This window comes from Geotrypetes seraphini, chromosome 3 (assembly GCF_902459505.1).
Source record: "Geotrypetes seraphini chromosome 3, aGeoSer1.1, whole genome shotgun sequence".
Taxonomy (NCBI): Eukaryota; Metazoa; Chordata; class Amphibia; order Gymnophiona; family Dermophiidae; genus Geotrypetes; species Geotrypetes seraphini.
Window position 1 is genome coordinate 50,058,510 of NC_047086.1, and position 23,700 is coordinate 50,082,209.

The 23,700-nt window shown below is 45.7% G+C and overlaps 1 protein-coding gene across 2 annotated transcripts in view; it reads right to left on the bottom strand.

Annotated features, from left to right (window-relative positions):
• The window catches only part of CD109 (CD109 molecule), a 295,729-nt gene extending 272,403 nt beyond the window's left edge, over nucleotides 1-23,326 (bottom strand). The window contains exons 1-4 of one of the 2 annotated variants that reach the window (XM_033937865.1): nucleotides 23,029-23,326; nucleotides 22,072-22,232; nucleotides 18,179-18,207; nucleotides 17,366-17,596 (exon numbers count right to left, since the gene is read on the bottom strand). In XM_033937865.1, the coding sequence (XP_033793756.1) occupies nucleotides 17,366-17,596; nucleotides 18,179-18,207; nucleotides 22,072-22,232; nucleotides 23,029-23,093 (486 nt within the window). In that variant the 5' untranslated portion in view covers nucleotides 23,094-23,326. The remainder of the gene's footprint in view (nucleotides 1-17,365; nucleotides 17,597-18,178; nucleotides 18,208-22,071; nucleotides 22,233-23,028) is intronic. The other variant, XM_033937866.1, reaches the window with a different exon arrangement.
• Nucleotides 23,327-23,700: the final 374 nt, after the last annotated feature.

The window sequence follows — 23,700 nt, forward strand, 5'->3', positions numbered from 1 at the left end:
ACTTTACGAATGGGTATATATCTAATCATGACCAGCAGGTGGAGACTGAAAACAAAACTTTGGGACAGTATATCCTAGCCCCTCCTCTCTATTTCCCTCAGTCTGCCGAATAGCCAAGCAGAACCAAGAACTGGAAAACAACAGAGAGAAAAAAAAACAATACTCCAAAAGGAGTAACAAATAACATACCCAAAATGCTGTTGGAAAATGCAGAGGAGAAATTCCCGAAGGAAGAATGTCCCCACAGCTCGCCAGCTAAGCCAGCCGAGCCACAGCCGCTGTTCTTCAATTCTCCCCGGCCCTAGAAAAATACTAGAACCCGCAGCAAAAACCAAAAACTGCCCGCGCAACAGCCCCAACAACAACAACAACAGACAGGGTGGGGACCTCTACTGGTCTGGAGAAGCTAAAAGAAAGTAAATTAGCAGGTAAGAACCTAATTTCTCCTTCTTTAGCACTCTCCAGACCAGTAGAGGTTAACTTTACGAATGGGACGTACCAAAGCAGTCCCTCTCACGGGCGGGACCCCCGAAGGGCCGATACCAGTACACGCTCACCGAACACCGCGTCCCGACGCGCCTGCACATCAACCCGATAATGACGAACAAAGGAATGCAAGGAGGACCAAACCGCAGCCTTACAAATATCCACTGGAGGCACGAGCGACGACTCAGCCCAAGAAGCCGCCTGACCCCGAGTGGAATGAGCCTTGAGAAACTCCGGAATAGGCTGCTGTTTCAGAAGATAAGCGGAAGCAATCGTCTCCTTGATCCAGCGCGCAATAGTAGCCTTAGAAGCGCCCGCTCCCCGACGAGGACCCGCCAGGAGGACAAAGAGATGATCGGACTTCCGGAATTCCTGGATCCGCTGCACATAAGAGCGAAGGACCCGACCGACATCCAACTTGCGCAGCTGCCGTTGCTCAGAAGAGCCCTCCCGACCACCCAAGACCGGGAGAACCACCGATTGATTGACATGAAAAGGAGAAACAACCTTCGGCAGAAAGGAAGGAACAGGCCGCAAGACGACCCGCTCCCTAGAAAACTCCAAGAAGGGAGCCCTACAAGAGAAAGCCTGCAGCTCAGAAACACGCCTAGCAGAAGTAATGGCCACCAAAAAGACCGCACTCAAAGTAAGGTCCTTCAAAGAACAGTCGTCCAAGGGCTCGAAAGGCGGACGCACCAAAACAGAGAGAACCAGATTAAGATCCCAAGAGGGAACCGAGGGCCGTAGGGGAGGCCTAAGCAACTTGGCCGCCCGCAGAAACCGAATCACATCAGGAAGAGCCGATAAACGCTGACCTGACACCAACCCTCGAAAGGCCGACAGGGCCGCAAGATGAACCCGGAGAGAAGACCAAGCCAGGCCTCTATCCAGGCCATCCTGCAAGAACTCTAGAATGTTAGGCAGAGAAGCGCGAAAAGAGGTCACTCCCCGCGCCCGACACCATTCCTCAAAGAGACGCCAAACCCGCACATAAGCCCGAGAGGTAGAAAGCCTCCGGGACCCCAACAGTGTAGCGATCACCTTGTCTGAATATCCCTTCTTGCTAAGGCGACCTCTTTCAAGAGCTACGCTGTAAGACAGAAGGGAGACGGGTCGAACATGGGAATGGGACCCTGCATCAGAAGGTCGTCCGAGAGAGGCAGAGGAAGAGGAACCGCCACCAGGTGCCTCACCAGATCCGCATACCAGGGACGGCGAGGCCAATCCGGCGCCACCAGCACCACCAAACCCGGATGGTGAACAATGCGAAGAAGCACTCTGCCCACCAGCGGCCAAGGAGGGAACACATACAACAGCCCCTCCGTTGGCCACTGCTGGACCAGAGCATCCAGACCCTCGGCCAGACCGTCCCTGCGACGACTGAAGAAGCGGGGCACTTTGGCGTTGCCACCCGTGGCCATCAGGTCCATCAGGGGCTGCCCCCAAGCCTGCACTATCAACTGAAACGCCTCGGCGCCGAGACACCACTCTCCTGGATCTAGAAAGTGACGACTGAGGAAGTCTGCCTGAACATTTTCTACTCCGGCTATATGAGAGGCCGAGAGGTCCAGCAGATGGGATTCCGCCCAAACCATGAGCAGAGCCGCCTCCTGCGCCACCTGAGTGCTCTTGGTGCCCCCCTGACGATTGACCTAAGCCACCGCCGTGGCATTGTCCGACAGCACTCTGACCGACTTGCCCAGCAACAGGGAGTGGAAAACCAATAGCGCCAGACGGACCGCTCTGGTCTCCAACACGTTGATCGACCAGGCGGCCTCCTCCGCGGACCAGGTGCCCTGAGCTGAGTGACCCAAACACTGAGCCCCCCAACCCAGGAGACTCGCATCCGTCAGGAGCACCGTCCACTGCGGGAGATCCAGACCCACCCCCTGAACTAGGTGAGGGGTCTGGAGCCACCCACGCAGACTGCAGCGCGCCAAGCCTCGCAGGGGGACCGGAACATCCATCCCGTGCCTCTGGGGAGACCACCTCCGGAGCAGAGCATACTGGAGAGGACGCATGTGGGCCCGCGCCCACCTCACCACGTCCAGGGACGCCGCCATCGACCCCAAGACCTGTAGGAAATCTCGCGCCCGAGGACACCGGGACGCCAAAAGCAGGCGAATCTGAGATTGCAATTTGCTCACCCGGCCCTCTGGGAGGAAGACCTTCCCCAAGGAGGTGTCGAACAGCACCCCTAGGTACTCCAGACGCTGAGCCGGGACCAACCGACTCTTGGAAAGGTTGACCACCCAGCCCAGCGACCGGAGAAACTCCACCACCCGAGCAGTAACCCGGGAGCTTTCCTGCAACGACTTTGCCCGAATTAACCAGTCGTCCAGGTAGGGGTGTACCAGGATGCCCTCCGACCGCAAGGCTGCCGCGACGACCACCATCACCTTGGTGAACGTCCGAGGAGCCGTGGCCAGCCCAAAGGGAAGCGCACAGAACTGAAAGTGCCGACCCAAGATCGCAAAGCGCAGGAAACGCTGATGAGAGGCCCGAATGGGAACATGCAAGTAGGCCTCCGTCAGATCGAGAGAAGTGAGAAACTCCTCCGGCTGAACCGCCAGAATGACCGACCGCAGAGTTTCCATACGGAAAGAGGGAATCTTGAGAGCCCTGTTGACCCCTTTCAAATCGAGGATGGGCCGAAAGGTCCCCTCCTTCTTGGGCACCACAAAGTAAATGGAGTACCTGCCCGTGCCCCACTCCGGAGGGGGCACCGGAACAACTGCCCTGAGATCTAGCAAGCGCTGAAGGGTCTGGCGAAAAGCCTGCGTCTTCCCCGGAGTCTGACATGGAGAAGCGAGGAAAAAATCCGGCAGAGAGCGGGCGAACTCCAGGGCATAACCGTCCCGCACCACCTCCAGGACCCACTGATCGGACGTGATCTCGGCCCATTTGGGGAAAAATTCGCGCAGCCGGGCCCCCACCGGAACCAAAGGGGGCGCCGGCAAGGCGTCATTGTGCAGGACGGGAAGCGGGGGAACCGGCGGAGTGATTCCCTGCCCCCCGACGGGCCCCCCGAAAGGGCTGCATGCGCTGGAAGAACCGACCCCGGGAAAATCCCGGAGACTGGAAAGAAGCAGCCCCACGCCCAGGGCGATACTTGCGAAAATCCCGCAAACGCCCCCGGGCCGCACCCCCCCGAGACGCCGGGCGGGCACGGTCCTCCGGCAGACGGGGAACTTTCGAGTCCGACAAAGTCTGAATCAACTTATCCAAGTCCTCTCCAAACAAAAACGACCCCCAAAAGGGAAATTTAGTAAGCTTAGCTTTGGACGCAGCATCCGCCGCCCAAGCGCGCAGCCACAACACACGCCTTGCGGCCACGCCAAAAGCCATAGACTTAGCCGAGATCCGCACCAAGTCATATAGAGCATCTGAGAGGAATGAGGCCGCCATCTCAATCTTCGCTACCTCCTGATCCACCAGAGACCAGTCATCAGACTCTCGATCCAAGACCCGCTCCGCCCACCGAAACACGGCGCGAGCGACCAGTCCCCCAAAAATAGCCGCCTGGACCCCAAAGGCAGAGACCTGAAAATTTTGCTTAAGGATGCTCTCCAATTTGCGCTCCTCAGAGTCCCGCAAGGCAGAACCGCCCTCAACAGGCACGGTATGCCGCTTGGAAATTGCCGAGACCACCGCATCCACGACTGGCGAAGCTAACGTAGCCCGATCCCCTTCAGGAATGGGATACAGGCGAGCCATGCTGCGCGCCAGCCGAAACGGCGTCTCCGGCGTTTTCCACTGCTCCAGAATAATATCCTGATGCATAGGAAAAGAGCGGGAAACGGAACGGATCCCCCGTAACAGGGGGTCCCCCACACGCGGAGTCTCCGGCGGCGCGTCCTCAAAACGCAAAACCGAAGAAACCTGCTGAATAAGGTCAGGCAGCTCATCTTTCTGAAAAAGGCGCACCACGGACGCCTCGTCACTGGAGAACGGGAAATCCGACAACCCGCCGCCAGCTTCCGTCCCCTCCAGAGAGTCCTGGAACTCCTCAGAAGGGTCCAGGTCCTCCTCCAGACCGACCCGTTCCTCCGACCACAAATTCTCGTCCCACGACACCCGCGGACGCTTGGACAAGGGAGGCGGCGGAGGGGACGTCACGCCAGACGAAAGAGGCAAAGCCGCAGGGAGCGCGGAGGAAAACCCACCCCCCGAAACCCCCTGGGCGCAACCGGGACCCCCAGCCGCCTGAAAATAGGCTCTGCATAAAGAAAAGAAAAATTCAGGAGAAAAACCCCCCGAGGGTCCCAAGGGACTCCCTGCCACAGCAGGGGACCCAGCAGAACCTTGCCCCTGCATAGTCAAAACAGGGGGAAGGTCACCTGAGGTGGAAGACAAAATGGAGGGGCCAGACAGAGAAGATGGCGGTTTTCCCGCCAAAAAAGCTCCCTCCATAGCCTGAAGCGGCTGAGAAACCTGAATAGTCTCAGCCGCTAAAGCAGGCAAGCCGGCATCAGCTGTCAAAAAATCAGCTGAGAGGGAATCCTTCGGGGAATCCCTCCGTGGGCGGTTGTGGAAGACCGGGCTTCCCCACTGCTCCAAGCCGACTCGCGAGGCACCATCGGCGGGGAGCTCTGGGCGCCTGCAGCCGCTGCCGACGGAGCTCCACCACCTCACCGACCCAAACCGCCGAGTTCAGGCCGGCCGCGAGTGCCTCGCGGCTGGACTAAATTGTGTCCTACTCCCCCGGAGAAGGGCACAATTGCTCCATACGCGACCTAGCTATAAAAAAGTGCTGGTTACATGAAAAAATACAGTAAAATACAGTTTTCTTAAAGGGAAACAACCCTTCAGACCAGCACTACCTCAGGATTTATTTATTTTTATTTTTTTTTACAGAACAGACTCCACAGGCTCTCGAAGCAATATGCCTTGCTTGACTTAGGGGGCAAGGCTTACTGCTGAGGCTCCTCTAAAAAAATGTGGGGAGGTGGAGGAAGTGGGGGGAGGGACCCCGCTCGTGACCCGCCGGGTTTGACACCCCCGAGGTCGGACGAACCCCCAAACAGAGTCCGCCCAAGCTCCGTCCGGCTAAAAACAGGGACAATAAACCCCCTAAACAAATTCCAACAGCCCTACCAAGGGAGATGGGTACAGATCACTCAACACCTGCTGGAGACTGAAAGAAGACTGAGGGAAATAGAGAGGAGGGGCTAGGATATACTGTCCCAAAGTTTTGTTTTCAGTCTCCACCTGCTGGTCATGATTAGATATATACCCATTCACAAGTCTGCCTTTGCAGCCCTCTTGAGGGCTCTGAATACAGGACCCCTCTTCAAAATCCAGCACAGTGAAGGGGAAGGGAGATCGAGGCGTCCCCCTTCACTGCACCGGAGGAGCCCGAGATCGGCGGTTTGCCCCGCCCCCAACAGCCACTTCGGCACAAGTCTGCCTTTGCAGCCCTCTTGAGGGCTCTGAATACAGGACCCCTCTTCAAAATCCAGCACAGTGAAGGGGAAGGGAGATCGAGGCGTCCCCCTTCACTGCACCGGAGGAGCCCGAGATCGGCGGTTTGCCCCGCCCCCAACAGCCACTTCGGCACAAGTCTGCCTTTGCAGCCCTCTTGAGGGCTCTGAATACAGGACCCCTCTTCAAAATCCAGCACAGTGAAGGGGAAGGGAGATCGAGGCGTCCCCCTTCACTGCACCGGAGGAGCCCGAGATCGGCGGTTTGCCCCGCCCCCAACAGCCACTTCGGCACAAGTCTGCCTTTGCAGCCCTCTTGAGGGCTCTGAATACAGGACCCCTCTTCAAAATTCAGCACAGTGAAGGGGAAGGGAGATCGAGGCGTCCCCCTTCACTGCACCGGAGGAGCCCGAGATCGGCGGTTTGCCCCGCCCCCAACAGCCACTTCGGCACAAGTCTGCCTTTGCAGCCCTCTTGAGGGCTCTGAATACAGGACCCCTCTTCAAAATCCAGCACAGTGAAGGGGAAGGGAGATCGAGGCATCCCCCTTCACTGCACCGGAGGAGCCTGAGATCGGCGGTTTGCCCCGCCCCCTAACAGCCACTTCGGCACCGCCCACTGTGAACCGCCGAAGAGGAAGGCGATTTCAAGTCCATGGCCTGATCGCCACGAAGAACGCACGGATGGCTTAACGGCTCCTCTTACACACCTGATTTAATATAATCTGTGCTTTTGCAATTTGATTTTCATTACATTTAAATACGTAGCAATTTAAAAGTGTGCATCAAATAGAAATGCCGGTAAGACCGGCAAAAACACCTAAACATAAATTATCCTGCTCAGAACTTAAAATGGCGACGTCACCGACTCCATCTATAACCTTGACACAATGGGGAGATTGGGCCCAAGAAATCTCAAAAATGGTCACCGAGGCCCTGGAAGAAAAATTTCTTAAATTACAACTGGCTGTAGACTGTATTAATGATCGTTTTGAATCACACGCTGGACGTATTGCAGCAGTGGAGCAAAGGGTGTCTGATAATGAAGATGCAACTTTGCAAGATCGTGAAAAAGTAACTGCATTGCAAAATCAAATAGCAACACTGACAACACGTTTGGACGACCAGGAGAATCGTCAACGCCGCAACAATCTACGAGTAGTGGGGCTACCTGATCTCCGTACTGATCAGGATCTATACTATTTTTTTCAACTTTGGCTCCCAAAACAACTTGGCCTAGTGACCCCTGACTCTGGTTTTCCATGCGAGCGGGCACACCGCTTGAGCCAACGTACAGAGAATAACAACCGCCCGAGAGCAGTTATTGCTAGATATATCAACTGGAAAGATAAAGATCTTATCATACAAGCCTTTCGAAAATATGGTCGACTTGAATATGAAGGTCAAAGATTACTTTTGTTCAACGACTACTCCCTACATGTATCCACCCTTCGCAAGACGATGGTGCCACTATGTTCTACACTGCATCATCGAGGAGTGAAGTTTGCACTAGTGTATCCAGCGACTTTACGCATATGGAGAGAAGGGAAATCACACTCATTCACAGACAAAGCAACCGCACAACTATTTATAGACTCTATACCTGAGACAAATACTACCCCAACGGGCTAATATTATCAGCCATATATTTTACTTTGAGGTATCTGTTTGATTAAATCAATTCCAAATTTAATATTTTAATCTGAGCCAATAAGCTCTTATCTTAACATGTTATGTTATGTAATGAAATACAAATTTTATATAACCTGCTAAATTAAGCACACTAATCTTCACATTTATATTACTGATTAGGTGTGGATCTTGTTAGATGTTAGATGCTTCACATGCGTCATTCTTATATGCTCATAGAAGCATCCTTAAAATATTTTAATATGTACATGATAGTTTGGTTTATCTATTTTCTGACCACATATTATGAGGTCATTACTATTTTCTTCTTTCTTATTTTAATGTCTTTTCTACTTTTCTTATTAGACAGGAGTGTCTACCTTATCTCACTAATATATCAGATATCTTCTCTCGACAAAAGTGATATACTGCATATCTCTCCAACGCAAATCATATATTATGGCTGACCTACATGTCTTTTCCTTTAATGTGAATGGCCTGAATCATCCCATTAAAAGAAAAAAGATATCCAATTATGTGTCCAATAAACATCCAGACATAATTTTATTACAAGAAACCCACCTCCCATCTGCTGCCGCCACGAAATTTCAACTAAAGGGATACTCTGCTCATATATACTCCCCTGCGACTTATCAAAAGAAAAATGGTGTTTCAATCTTTCTTAAAGATAAACTCTCTCCCATTATTCATTCAATTAAAACAGACACAGAGGGAAGATGGTGTCTGGTACATGCTGCGTTGCACTCAATAGACTTTGTTCTTCTCAATATTTATGGCCCGGTTAAAGATCACCCGGATTTTTTTAGAGACATTCAACTAGCACTAATTGAATTCAGTTCTTGTTCTCTGATATTGGGTGGAGATTTTAACCAAATCCAAGACTTATATATTGATAGATCTTCTTCCTGTAAACCATCCAAGACCAAGTCTTTCACAGCTCTACAGGCCCTAAAAGATGCTTTCTCCCTTGTAGATCCTTGGCGACTACTTCACCCGAAAGGTAGAGAATATTCACATTTTTCACCACCACATAATACATACTCGAGAATTGATTTCTTTCTTATATCCTCCTCTCTCATTCATGACCTTACTAATACTAGTATACATCCAATCTCCCTTACGGACCATGCTGCCATTTCTTTATATATTTCTATTTCGGCTCCACGTAATGAATCTCCTTCTTGGCGACTAAACAACGCCTTACTCTTGGATGAAGAAACTGTTGAAAAAATCAACTCATTTACATTAGAATTCTTCGAAAATAACTCTAAAGATCCTGAAGTTTGTCCTTCCATAATCTGGGAAGCTTATAAAGCAACCCTTAGAGGTGAATTGATAAAAATTGCCTCTTGGAAAAAAAAACAGTCCATGAAAAAAGAAAAAGAATTAGAAAACGCTATTAAAACATTAGAAATACAACATATGTCTAATCACTTACATGACCCAACTATTCTCCATCATATCCAAAAACTTAAATATGAATATAATACTTTAGTTTCATGCACAGCCAGACGAGATATCTTCATTTCCAATTCTGGTCATTATATGGGAGATAATCTTATGGGTCGTCCACTGGCCAGATACCTTAAAATTAAATCCAAAAGATTACATATCACATCTATCCAAAATTCATTAGGACAATTAGTCAAAACCAGATCTTCAATTTCTTCTCAATTTGAAAATTTTTATACTTCATTATATAAGTCTGAAGTTGTGGCTCCTGAATCAGATATAGACTCTTTTCTTTCCTCCTTATCTCACCCGACCATATCGGAGCCTGTTAAATTGGAACTAGATTCTCCGATAACCATAACAGAAATAGAAACTGCTATATCTTCCCTACCGACTGGAAAAGCCCCAGGTCCGGATGGTTTTACTAACGAATTTTATAAACTATTTCGAAACATCTTAGCTCCTCATCTCCTTACATACTATGATTTCCTCCACTCCTCTCCAGATAAACAATTTAATTTCACAGAAGCCACCATCGTTGTAATCCCTAAACCTGACAGAGACGCTACCTTGGTCAAAAACTTCCGTCCCATCTCTCTCCTTAACTTAGATTATAAAATAATGGCAAAGTTACTTGCATTAAGACTCACCAAAGTGATTCCACATCTTATACACAAAGACCAAACGGGATTTATTAAACAAAGATATATAGGAGATAACCTACGACTTTTTCACCACGTCAATGCACATGCTAAAACATTGACAGACCCAATAATAGGCCTAGCTATAGACGCTGAAAAAGCCTTTGATCGAGTGGAGTGGTCTTTTCTTTTCAGTGTCCTAAAATGGTATAACTTTGGATCATTTTTCACGAAATGGATAAAAACATTATATTATAGTCCTAATGCTCGTATTCTAATTAATAACTCTTTATCCAATAAATTTCCCCTTCACAGAGGCACTAGACAGGGCTGTCCTCTCTCACCACTATTGTTCAATTTAGTGTTGGAGCCTCTTCTCTCTGCTATTCGACAATGCCCGCTAATTAATGATATTCCCTCCCCTGATCGAGACTTCAAACTAGCAGCATATGCTGATGATGTATTAATTTTTCTAAGGAACCCTCAATCTTCTCTCCCTCATCTTATACATATCATCAAACAATATTCTAGCTTTTCAGGATATTCTGTAAACTGGGAGAAATCAGAAATCTTTCCTCTGAACAATAACATTCTTCAATCAGACTTGGCTAATTTTCCATTCACATGGTCAAATGAAGCTGTGAAATATTTAGGGATTTTAATACACAAAGATCCAGTCTTTGCTCAAGATCTTAATATATCCAAAATCAAAAATTTAGTTCTTAACACTACATCTAGGTGGTCTCCACTTTATTTGTCTTGGTGGGGTAGAATAGCATCCATCAAAATGACCCTAGCACCTCAAATTAATTACATCCTCTCAATGCTTCCTCTTTTATGCCAGAAATCATTTTTCCATTGGCTAAATAATAAGCTATCTGAATTTATATGGAACAAGAAAAAACCCCGAATTGCTCTAGCCAAGCTGAAGGCCTCTAAAATTAACGGTGGTCTTAACTTTCCAGATTTCTACCACTACTATATTGCTTCATTAACTAAATATGGAGCTTACTGGGTCAATGACTCCTTCTCTCAAGACCCTCCTAATTGGTATGAAATGGAATGTTTTCTATGCAAACCTTTACACATCTCTTGCCTATTAACGATATCAATACCCAGACATTTGAGAAAATACTCTCTTTTGAATTCAACGCAGCATGCTCTCCATCATTTAGATAAAATAGCTGATATCTCAATTAGTGTTAGCCCATTCATGTCCCTTTGGAACAATCCCAATATCCAAAACCAAGGCAAATCCCTTTCATGGAAACGGTGGCAACGGACAGGTATATGGTTTGTTCATCAATTATATACTCTTAATAAACTAATCCCTTTTGATATACTTTGCTCCACATACCTACTAACATCCTCTGCTTATTCACAATGGATCATACTCAGTGAAATACTATCTTCTGTACAGATACAATATGACTTCATATCTTCTAAAAATACTATTTACCATTGGTCTTTACGGTCTCTATCAAAAGGGAAAGCTATATCTTTTTTTTATAATATTCTAAGAGACCAATCCTTCACTTTCTCATATCATGCTATGAAACACTGGGATAATATAATAACCATTCCACTTTCTGACATTGACTGGGAACTCTTTTGGTCTTCAACAAATCGCCCACTTTTATCTTCTAGAGTTTCACAGTCAATGCTCTTTGTAATGTGGAATGCAATATGGACCCCATTTCGTATGTGGAAAGCCAAATTAAAACAAAATTCTATCTGCTGGAACTGTTTGAAAGAGGAAGGAACTCTTGATCATATGTTCTTCCATTGTACTCTGGTCCGTTCTTTTTGGTCCAAAATCTGGAATACCATACAATCTATCACCAACTGCTCAGAAGAGATTTCTATGGACATTATAATCCTTCGATCTCAACACCCCTGTTTCGCGCAATCAAATTGTCCTCCTAAACTCATTGATACCATGTTTGTGACTGCTCTCATGCATATTCTGAAAAATTGGAAATCATCTTCGTTATTAGATTATACTTTTTGGTGGAACTCTCTATGTATGTACCACAGATTTGAATCATATGCATATGAAAATAAAATTTCACTCCATAAATCCATGAATTGGAAAAACAAAAAATCACCCTGGTCATTTTTAGATTCATATGTACATTCTACTATGTAGACACTCCTGTCTTCTCCTCTCTTTAAAAATTATATATATATATATTTTTTTCTTTCTCTCTTCTTTTTTCCTCTCTCTTTCAATTTTTACTTTGTCCTATTTCACTTTCTATTGTCATACATCACCACAAACAAATCCAAAAACAACTCTGAGCTTTTCTTAATAATATGGGCCTTTATAATTAACTGTATATTAATGCAAAATGTTATACTACTTTTATGTATTTGAATTGCTCCTTGTATTTTTTAAAATACTGAATAAAATTTATTGAACTAAAAAAAAAAAAAAAGATATATACCCATTCGTAAAGTTAACCTCTACTGGTCTGGAGAGTGCTAAAGAAGGCAGAGTTGTCTCACAAGATTTTGACACCTCCAAGAGGAACGAAGTGACGTCAGTGAAATAGGGGGGGGGGTTTCTGGTGAAAGATAAGACCAGAACCACACCCTCGATTGCGACTTGCACATGGAGGCAGGAAGAGAAGTGCAAGTAGTACAACTGGAGAAACTGAATAATAATGACCATCAACTGATTGCTAATTGAAATCTCAGTCAAGGATGGGAACCTTGTGGGCTATATTGTATGTGATGGATATGGAGCCTAGGGTAAAAAGATGTCTATTCAGTTGGGCTGTGAGTGACATAAGAGAGGCAGATGATCTGCAATGACAAATCCATTCCATCTCTCAGAACATCTCTTTGTTTTCATTAGTCACGGTCATCGGGGACAGCTGGTGTCTAAGACTTCCATATCTTGTTGAATCCAAGATGCTTTCTCCGCAGCATACATTGGGTGTGATAAGCAACCATCTTTTTCATTGCGGGCTCACTAGACTAGGAGTGTGGTGGCTTCATGGGCGGAGTCAAGAGCGATGTCACCTGAGGAAATCTGTAGGGCAGATACAATGTTCATGGTACACACTTTTACGAAATACTATAGAGTGGATGGGAGCAGCTTGATGTACCAGTTGGCGTGGCATGGGAGACCTCAATGTCAAGATATGTCTCTACAGAGATACGAGTATCATTTGAAGATGTGGAGAATGGTTCTCTGGGCGTCAGTGCTGAGCGTCGATTAAGTCGATACTTAGGAAGACCCAGTGATGCACCTGGAAGAGGAAGAAATTTTGTGCTTCTTAGTTTTCTTACATGATATGTCCCCCAATGCTCGAGGCATTGATGAAGAGGAAGTAGCACTGCATGCTCAATGTTCCAATGCAGTGTTGATGCAGGCAGTGCCAATGTAGATGCCAGTGTAACAGTGCTGAGATCGAAGTCCCCAGCCATGCTCAACGTTGATGTAGTACCAAAATGTTTTTTGAATTTAAGCTCACTTCAAGCCGACAAACTCTTCTGCATATGTTGACAGAGGATACAGGAAATGTGCCGATGTTCATACCAAAGCACTGGATACACCAATTATGTGGATCTTAGCCTGAGATAGCCTTATTGCATCGAGACCTTTTTTTGAAGCTGCTTGGTACTGTTTTTGGACAGGGAAGGGAAAACGGTCAATACAAAGTCAAAGGGCTCAATGGCCTTAGGAGCTGAAGTAAAATGAACCTGAAAATGATTGCCATTTTTCTTCCTGAGAGCATCAAAGTGGCCCAAAAGCCAAAACCAGAAAAGTTGACAAAATGAATGAAATATGGTAGAAATAAGAAAACAAGGAAAATAAAGAATTATGATAAAAAGTAAGTAAAATAGTGGGAAGGCACCTAAAAATTTGAAATGTTTGATGCACAGAGGAGAACACTGAAGACACAGCTTCTCAGTTCCACAGAAAACGATAAACTGATGGTCCCGCAAGCCGACATCTGGCAGGAAGGCACTGGCACATGCGCAGTATGGACAGTGCACTTGGTAGTGTCCGTACCGGGTTCCACATGTAAGAAAGTAATACCTGCTTCCACTGCATCCACTCCATTATGGACTCAGGATATCTGTGATAGACCCAAGTCTCATCTACAGTCACTAAACGATTAAAAAAATTCACTTGGTCTTCACGGAGCATCTCCAAGTTCTCCTGACAGCACAGGAGCCTTGTGGACTTCTGACATGGCATTAGCATTCTTGGAACCCATCTTGTACTAACCTTGGACATGCCCAACTTTTCATGAATTATTTTCCAAACTGTACCTGCCAAGATGCCCATTTCTTCAGCTCTTTGGGAAACTAATTCGTCTGTCTAACAAAATTAAATCCTTGCAGTTAGTCATTTTCTAAACAGAACACAACTGTTCTAAAAGCATATTTTTCTAAGAAAGCCATTCTTTTTGCGGGGGAGATTGGGCATCTCTCCCGCTGCGGGGGGTGCAAGCGGCCGAGCAGCGACAGGCGTTTCTTGGCAGTGGGGAGAGTGGGCATTTCTCCCATTGCAGGAGGTGTGCATGGCTGAGCAGCGGCAGGCGTTTCTTGGCAGCAGGAAGAGTGGGCATCTCTCCCACTGCAGGGGGGACCAGTCGCTTATGTTTGTCACCAAAAGCCAACACCACTTTTAGAAAATGGCTCGGCATTTTTTTAAGAATCCATCAGATGGCTCATTTCAATGTTGAAGAGCCTAAATCACAACAATACGAACTCTCGCAGAATTCATCTGTTTGCCTTCCCCCCCCTAAAATTGTGTCACCTCAAAAGGTTCCTCGATAAAACCTTCTCCTTCCAGGCAGCCAAACTAAACTCATGGCTTACCCAAATTGTACTTGACACCAGTGTTCCCTCTAAGCGGGCGGGTGTTGTGAGCAAACTTTTTTCACCGTGAGCCAAAAATATCGGGCGCCAGCAAGTTATGAGCCAACTCGCCCGATTCTCCTCTCGCCGCCCTGCCATCTGCCGTACGCCTCTTCCGATCGTGCGCTGTGACGAGAAACGTGTGCGCTGCGATGTAATATTTTGTGCGCCAGCGCACGCCAGCGCAGCTTAGCGGGAACACTGGTTCAAATGGTTTTATTTATTTCCCCAAATTTATTTTTGTTATACGCATTGAAAATATTTGATATTGCGTTTAAATCAAAATCTCAATAAACTTGAAACGAGTGCCCGTGAGATTGTGGGAGGGTTAAATACTCAAAACTTAGAAGTTTTTGCTACGCCAGCTTTCTGGTATCTTTACATACAGTGGCGTACCTAGCATATGTAACATCCGGGGCCCATCATTTTTTGGCACCCCCCCCCATCTGTAAGAAAAACATGATTTTTAGTAACAAACCACACGTCACACATGAGTACCTAGGAAAAGGCAGCATCTTACATATTGCAGTGAGCAGTACATCAATACACCCATTGTAAAACTAAACAAGCCAGACCAGCACAGATCAATCCTACACCGTCAATCCTAACAGAAAACCATGTCTTTCGAACACACAGAACACAGAAAACACCTTCGCCTAGTAAGGAATATGTAATCACAAACTAACCCCTCCCTCTTTTACAAAACTGTAGTGTGGATTTTAGCTACGGAGGTAACAGCTCTGATGCTCATAAAATTCTGAGCATCAGAGCTGCTACCACCAAGGCTGGTGCTAAAAACGCTTCACAGTTTTGTAAAAGGGGGGATAAAATAAAAATACATAGACAAAGGTTAAATTGAACCAGCAAGAAGCTGGACTCTGCATACAATGCTTCACAGAAACAGTGACACATGTCTCCTAAAGCAATAAATAAATAGAAATTTTTTTCTACCTTTGTCTTCTGTGGTTTCTCCTTTCCTCATCTTCTTGTAACTCTCTTCCTTCCATTCACTGTCTGCCGTCTCTCTTCCCCTATATGGCATCTTCTCTCCTTCTATGCCCCTTCCAGAAACTGTATGCCTCCCCCTTCCATCTCTCCTTTCACCCCATTGGTCTGGCATCTCTCTCCTCGCCTTCCCTCTCCCACACCTCTCCTCATAGTCTGGTATCTCCCCTTCCCTGATTCTCTGGCATCTCTCTCCTTTCCTTTTGTTCCATCTTTCGTTCCCCCTCCATGCTCTCACATCTCCCCCTTCCTTTTCCCTTAGACTGGCATACCTTCCTCCTACGCTCCAAGCCCTGGCATCTCCTTTAATTCCCTCCCTCATCTTCCTTCTCCCTCCAGCTGGGTACCGCAACACTCTTCCCTGCAGCTCTGCACTTCCCCACAATTGCCATGCTTCGGTTCCTCTTCTTCCTTCCTTCCTCCCCCCCCCCCCCCCCCGCGGGACCCTGCGGCACCATCAACTCTTACTCCCTCTAATGTCGGCCCTGCAGCTCCAGACTTCCTCGCACCTTCTCCCCTCCCCCTTTGGATCGCTATTATTTTAAATGTTATAGCCGCGGAGCTGTATCCATCAGTGGAGATGTCTAACCTCGGCCTGCCCCGGAACTCTTACTGCAGCAGCCGCCCGTCTAGGCAGGAACAGGAAGTCACTGTTGCAGTAAGAGTTCCGGGGCAGGCCGAGGTTAGACATCTCCATTGATGGATACAGCTCCGCGGCTATAACATTTAAAATAATAGCGATCCAAAGGGGGAGGGGAGAAGGTGCGAGGAAGTCTGGAGCTGCAGGGCCGACATTAGAGGGAGTAAGAGTTGATGGTGCCGCAGGGTCCCGCGGGGGGGGGGGGGGAGGAAGGAAGGAAGAAGAGGAACCGAAGCATGGCAATTGTGGGGAAGTGCAATCCCCCCAATGCGTCCCCTTACCTTACCTCCCCTTACCTTTGCGACGCGTGTGTGCGCTGTGAAGAGAAACTTTGCGCTGCGATGTAATATTTTGTGCGCGCGCGCAGGCCAACGCACCTTAGCGGGAACACTGCTTGACACCCCTCCTACCTTGACTTCAGAAAAAAACTCAAAGCTCACTTATTCCACGAACAGAACCCCTAACACACCCTCACCTCCTTAATACCCCTCAATCCACCTGAACCTCCACCGTCCCCTCTTATTGTGCCCACCAAACCAATTTAACTGTCAACGACCGGTTTTTCCTGTAAATAAACTTTTTTACCTTACTATTGTACACTTATAGTACTGTAATTCCAATGCTTTTTTCACTGTTTGTAATCTTAATTAATTGCTGTGAACTCTCTGGGAATGGCGGTATACAAAAATAAAGTTATTATTATTATTATTTGCATGTCATTGTCAGAGACTGCTAGAAAGCTCGCTATTGACAGACATAATCCATTTTGATAATCCGCCGCTATAATGCGTACAGCCTAAACCGTCGGTAAACAGTTTAGCAACAGCGTTAAAGTTTTGAAAATCTGAGCCTAAGTCTGTGAACCCTCCAGGGACCAGGAAATAACTTAGGGGTATAGTTGCCTTTTACCACTAAGGGCTCCTTTTACTAACCTGCGGTAGCATTTTTAGCGCGCTGCAGATTAGCGCGCGCTAACCCCGCACTACATGGAAAAACTAACGCCAGCTCAATGGAGGCGTTAGCGTCTAGCGCGCGCGGCATGGTAGTACGCTAAAACCGCTAGCGAAGCTTAGTAAAAGGAGCCCTAAGTTGTGCTACTTTATAACAGGTCCCACTTTATGCAATGAAACCTAGTTACTAATAACTGATGTTAACAGCAAAATAACATGAAGATTGCATTGTTTTACTCACCCGAATACGTAGGTCTATAACAGCATCATAAGGTTTGAGATCCAAATTAACAGTTACAACTCGCATCTTCACTTCTTGACCAGGTTTATAACGTGATTTGTCAGTCTGAATGAAGACAGAAAAGCTCTTGGACTCAAACATAAGAGGAGTGCTCTTGGAAAATACTGTCTTGTTTCCAGCATATCCGTTTACACGCAGTTCATAGCTACTATCAACACTGTTTGGAGGCAACTGGAAAAAAGTAATAAATTATAATCTTTCATATACTGGATCTGAATATACTTTAGTTCACATCAGCATTTTTATGAAAAATACATAGCATCAGTCGGACAATCCAAAGATACATAGTATGTTGTGGTATGGTATCTTTGGATTGTCCTATTGACCTGCACCAATTATTGTGAAGACTTCAATAAACTTATTACTCAATCAAGTTCATCAAATCCACAATTTTTGTCCTTTGTATTTGGTTTCTCCTGTTCTCCTGTGGCATTTGCTCCTGGTAAATATGTGGAGGGGCATAATAAAAAAATACATCTAAGTCCGTTTTGGGCCTAGGGCGCTTGACGCCCAAAGTCGGCAGCGTCTAAAGTCCATTCTTGAAAAATATATCTCGAGAATCATCTACTTGTACATCCAGCCATTTGATCGTCCAGAACACAAGTACGTCTATCTTTATACTACATTTTCATCCAAAAAATCATCCAAGTCCAAAACGCCTAGAACAAGACCTTTTGGAAGTGGGAGTTAGATGCCATAAGTACACAGTTTTTCCTTCAACCCCCCCCCCCCAATCAAATAAACCATACTTACTGCAGGAAGATCAAGGGTTTCAAATGAACCTAAATTTAAAAAAATAGCTGTTAAGAATTTGTCAAGAATTTCTTATGCAATTCATAAAATTAAGGACAATCAATCCTAAGGGCCTCTTCTATCAAACTGCGCTAGCAGTTTGTAGCGCGGTGAGACGCGCTGAATGGTCCGCGCTGCTCCTGACACTCATAAGAAGCAGCATCAGACCAGCAGCACTCACAGGCTGCTTCGCAGCCTTTTCGCTGGGGCCTTCTGTGTGCCGCATTACTGATGATGTCATCACTACACAGAAGGCCCCAACAAGAAGGCCGCGAAGCAGCCTGTGAGTGCTGCTGGCCTGACGCTCCTCTGCCGGAAGGTATTTATGATCGCTGTCAGCGGGGATCAGTTGGGAGGGAAGGATGGAGGGTCAGCGGGGGTTCGGCAGTTCGGCTGTGCGGCGGGGACAGCGGTGGGTGCTCAAGGGTTCTGCTGCATGAGGGATGGGAGGGAAGGATGGAATCTGGGCAAAGGGTTCTGCTGCACGAGGGATGGGAGGGAGTGAAGGATGGAAGCTGGGCAAGGGTTCTGCTGCACAGGGAGATGGGAGGGATGGAGGGATAGAAAGATGCTGCAGAGGGAAGGCGCAAGGGGATGGGTGAGAAGTGAGGAAAGATGTTGCACATGTGGGGGAAAGGAAAGAGGAAGAATTGGGGTGAAGGAGAGGGAGAGATGATCATGTACATGAAAAAAATAAGCCCTACCCGAAAATAGGACCTAGTGCCTTTTTTGGGCCCCAAATGAATAAGCACAGTAAATTAAAGGTAGGCAAAGCGACGGGACCGAATGGTGTACATCCAAGGGTGCTGAAAGAACTTAAGAAAGTTCTGATGGCTCTGCTGACTGAATTTTTCAATGCTTCTCTAGAATCGGTAGTGGTACTGGAGGACTGGAGAAGGGCAGACATAATCCCTCTCCACAAAAGTGGAAGTAAGGAAGAAATAGGGAATTACAGACTGATTTTTGTGGTAAGCAAATTAATGGAAACGGTTTTAAAACAGAAAATGCATTGAAGGAATGGAGGCAACATTTCTTTTCTTTCTATTCCTTTTTTGCTGGAGATGCTGGACAAAATGTAGCCTTAAGTATATAGGTCAACTGTGGCATTTGCAATGTATCAAGTTGTGTGCTTCACCGCTTAGCTTGTAAATAAGTACAATCTAACAGCCCAGTAGTGCACTGTCTGAATTTTAAGATCGTCTTTTATGAGCATTCCTGATGCAGGCTTTTGCCGAAACATGGCCATGTTGGGTTTTCAATAAATGCATTCTTTTAATAAAATTTTATGATGATGCTATTATTAAAGTTCTTTATTACTGTGATTAGAATAAGAGTAATCCTGTGATCTGCTGCTGTGCATGTGAGTGTTGAGCCTCAGTTCTGTCGTCTGCAAAGTTTTACCAACTTTGTAAGATTATCCTTTAGATTTGATGATGTACAAATGAAAAACATTTTTCTAGACAGTATACTATATGATTATACAGAGCATACTGGCAGTTGGAAGTATAGGCACTGAGGCAGTATTAATAATACCTACTTCAGGGCCTCTTTTACTAAGGTGCGCCAATGGGATTAGCGCATGCTAAATGCTAAGACACACATTTTAATTCTATGGGCTACTTAACATGTGCTAAAGCCATTAATGCAACTTAGTAAAAGGAATCCTTAGGGCCCTTTTATCATGCAGCAGTAGAGCGTTTTAGTGCGGGCTGGTGAGGTAAATGCTTCGACGCTCATTCAATTTCTATGAGCATCGGAGCATTTACCTCACCAGCCCAAGGTAAAAAGCTCTAACGCGATTTGATAAAGATTTGATAAAAGGGGAACTTAAGCATTTTTTGACTAAAACCTTCTTCCATGGGTCAGAACAATATGAACAAAAGATGACAATATCAGCAAAGCATAAAATCATTCCAAAGACAGTCTCAAGGGAACCAGTAGGGGTGGAGTGGGGGTGAGAAACAAGGAGAGTTAATGGGTAATCAGAAGATAACAAAACAGTACATTATGCTTTATAATGTTATAGAACAGTGGTTCCCAACCCTGTCCTGGAGGAACACCAGGCCAATTGGGTTTTCAGGCTAGCCCTAATGAATATGCATGAAGCAAATTTGCATGCCTATCACTTCCATCATATGCAAATCTCTCTCATGCATATTCATTAGGGCTAGCCTGAAAACCCGATTGGCCTGGTGTTCCTCCAGGACAGGGTTGGGAATCACTGTTATAGAAAACCCAGATCAAGTTGTCATGTAGATGTCAAAATATTTTATCTTAATTTCAAAGGTCTTTCATGTCTAGATTATTTTAACATTTTCTCTGCTTTTTGTGTAGGCCCTAGCACAGGCATTGGCACTGAATATAGCCAATGCCTAAACTGTTGACTCCAACCACCCAGAGCCAATATTCAGCATCACTGCACAGTTAGGTGCGACTGATATAGGCAGCTGGCCTGTTTATTTAAGCAAATTTTAAAAAATGGGGGTCTAGGATGACTTATATGGCGTTAATAGCATGAGGGGTTCAATGTTTTGTAGAAAGGGTAATTTGAACTTGACGGGATTATTTTATTGTTTGAATGTCTAAAATGTTTAGGTTGTTAAGGTCTATATGTGCGTCTATGGAGGCTAAGCGTTTTTGTCTGTTTGTACTGAGGGAGTTTTTAATGGTTCCAGTTTAAATTTAGTCATTTTATTAAGTGAAGATTTACATAGTTCAATAAATATAGAGAGCTATCTAAGAAAGAGTTTTTTTTAATTGATTTGTGCCGAGTTAATGGTTATTGCCATATATACTTTGTAAGTTAAATCATGTGTTTCAATTAAAAAAAATTTTCTCCATAGTGGCACAACAGTATGATTGTCCCCTAAAGAAGGCTTTTCATTAGCTGAAACGCTCTGAATTAGAGAATGACACGGTGACAAAATTCATCACCGTTCCTGTCCCTGCGGATAACCGCGGGAAATAATCCCATGTCATTTTTTAGTGTCTATTTCAGCTTCAGTCCTTCTACACCAGCATTCTTCAAAGCAAAGCTTGCGGGTCAGTGGTTGTGGCCATTCATACTCAGATTCTTCCCTCTCTCCTTAAAGAATGACATGAAGATTGTTTACCGCGGTTATCCGCGGGGACGGGGACGGTGATGAATTTTGTCACCGTGTCATTCTCTACTCTGAATACAATGTGAGCATCGGGCAGTTCATGGTCCGCCAACGTTGGCTTTGGCTGGAAAGCCACGAAGATAAGTGTTGTTGCTCTTGTATAAAGTATACATTTAGAATAACAATATATATATATTGATTAAGCTTAACAATTTTAGATTATATTCCCCAGTTAGTCAGTTGGTTCTTGAATCATCTTATTAATAAACATTTTCAATAATATTTCAATAAATTTATAAAGAAATAAACTAATTTATAGGTAGGAAGGAGATTTTGAAGTAGATGATTACACCATATGCTTTCAGAATGTAGACTTGAAATAACATCTAGGTTATAAGAGGTCTCTTTACTGAGAATTATGCATATTTATGATACTTCAACCTCATTATAGAGTCTGGGGATAAGTTCTATCTTTAAATTAAGTTACTTTCTATAGATCCAAAATAAGTGTGCCAATATATTATTCATAATTTAAAGCACTGTAGGTGTAAGAAAAATTGTACTAAAGGAAGTATAAGTCATCCTAGACCCCCATTTTTGTTAATTTGCAATATATCAGAGTGTGGGTTGGATAGTTTACAAATTTGATCCGTGTTTGTAGTCTGTTTATTTAAGCAGGCAGGATCTTCCTCTGCCTGCTTAAACCATATTGAACATGGACTCCTCTATTTTTAAACACACAAAGCAGCTCACCTTTTTGAAAAAGGCCTTCTCCACTTAAGAAAACAATGTTCTTCATGAGTACTTCTGCCTTCACTTTCACTTGTGGTTGGCTTTCTGCCAGCAGATCAACTCCTACTGTGATATTCCAACCGGGGCGAATGGTCAATGGACTTGTAATCAGAAATGTTGGACTGATAAAAAAAAAAAAACAACCCAGAAAAGTACTTCAATTACTAGGATTATGGAAATTAAGTTTGCAGGGTCGTTTGCAAAGTTTGGTAAGAAAGCAATTTAAACAAAAGTAGTCTCCGTCGAGGGCTATATAGTCCAGCTAGTTTCCAGGTTTTTTTCGTAACGTAGTGACTTTCAGTAGGAAAAATACCTTAGGAAAAAAAAACAAACCTGGAAATTCCCTTAATGGAGACTACGTCATTTATCCTGCTTTTTTTTTTTTTTAATCAAACTTTTCAAACTTCCCTCGACTATCTGAATCAGAAAGAAACTAAAGAAAAATGTCCTGAAATTACAGTAATATTAACTATCCAATAAGTCTCCCCTCCCCGGTAAAATCATTTATGAATTAATCAAAGGTGGGTAAAGGGGGGGGGGGGGGGCTTAAACCTTCCCTCAAACATCAATTTCATTTCTTCCTTGAGCATATTACTGCATCTCCTCCAATGACAGCACTACACAAGCTACTATTGCCGTCCAGATGCTCTTTTCTAGAGCTCCTTCACTCTCCTCCTGCAAGATGCGCCGAAGAAAACTAAAAAGAAACTAGCAGGAACATGTTAGAAAAAATAAAGGCCCTATTTTGTAACTACTAGTACTACTAATAATTTTCCACAGGTTTTGCTTCACACGGGTCGCCTAAAGTCGAAAACCTAATTTGGTACAGGAATTCGTCCTTTTGCTACCTCTAACCCCCCCCCCCCTATTCTCCCCTCCCCCCCCCCCCCCCCCCTCCGCCCAGGTAGCCGCGCATACCCCGCACAGAACGTGGCGGCGAGCAGAGCGAAGAGTTGCAGAGCGCGAAGAAAGCGTCGCGCCATCCCGGCCCCCACCCCAAGCTTCTCAGGCTAGCGGGTTAGTTTCTTTTTCCTCTCTTTCGCCCTCCAACGTCTCCGAGTACCCGGGAGATGCGCTTCTCTAGTCCTGAGGGGAGGAGCGGCTACTTGATGCCAAAGATGTGCCTTTTTAGTCAGACGAAAAGCCGCGGGCCCCGCCCTCGCGCGGGAATCCTCTTACTGGACCCCGACACGCGCTCATGAGGTGCTTCGAACGCCCATTCTCTGACCAACTCTTTCTGGCTGCCTTTCCTGTCTCCAGTGGGACTGGAGGTTATTTTTAGCTATTGGGGCTAAAGCCACACTTAAGTAACTCGTGTGCCAGCGGCGTGTCCCCCTCCCTTTCCGCAGTCTGACTCAGAGCTTCGTCTCCCCTGGCTGCATGTCCAGTCAGGCTTTCCCATCCCATGCACGGTTTTTTTTCCTGCGTCATTTTATCAGTGATGGGAAAGATCTGCGAGGCCCCTTATAATATTTATACGTTACCATAACAGTGTACGAGTGTGTACACTGAATGTGGAAAAAAAATGCATACAAGGTTTTTCCTGTTTATTTGGTACAACCCTTTGGTATGGTCTAGTATTCCAAATGG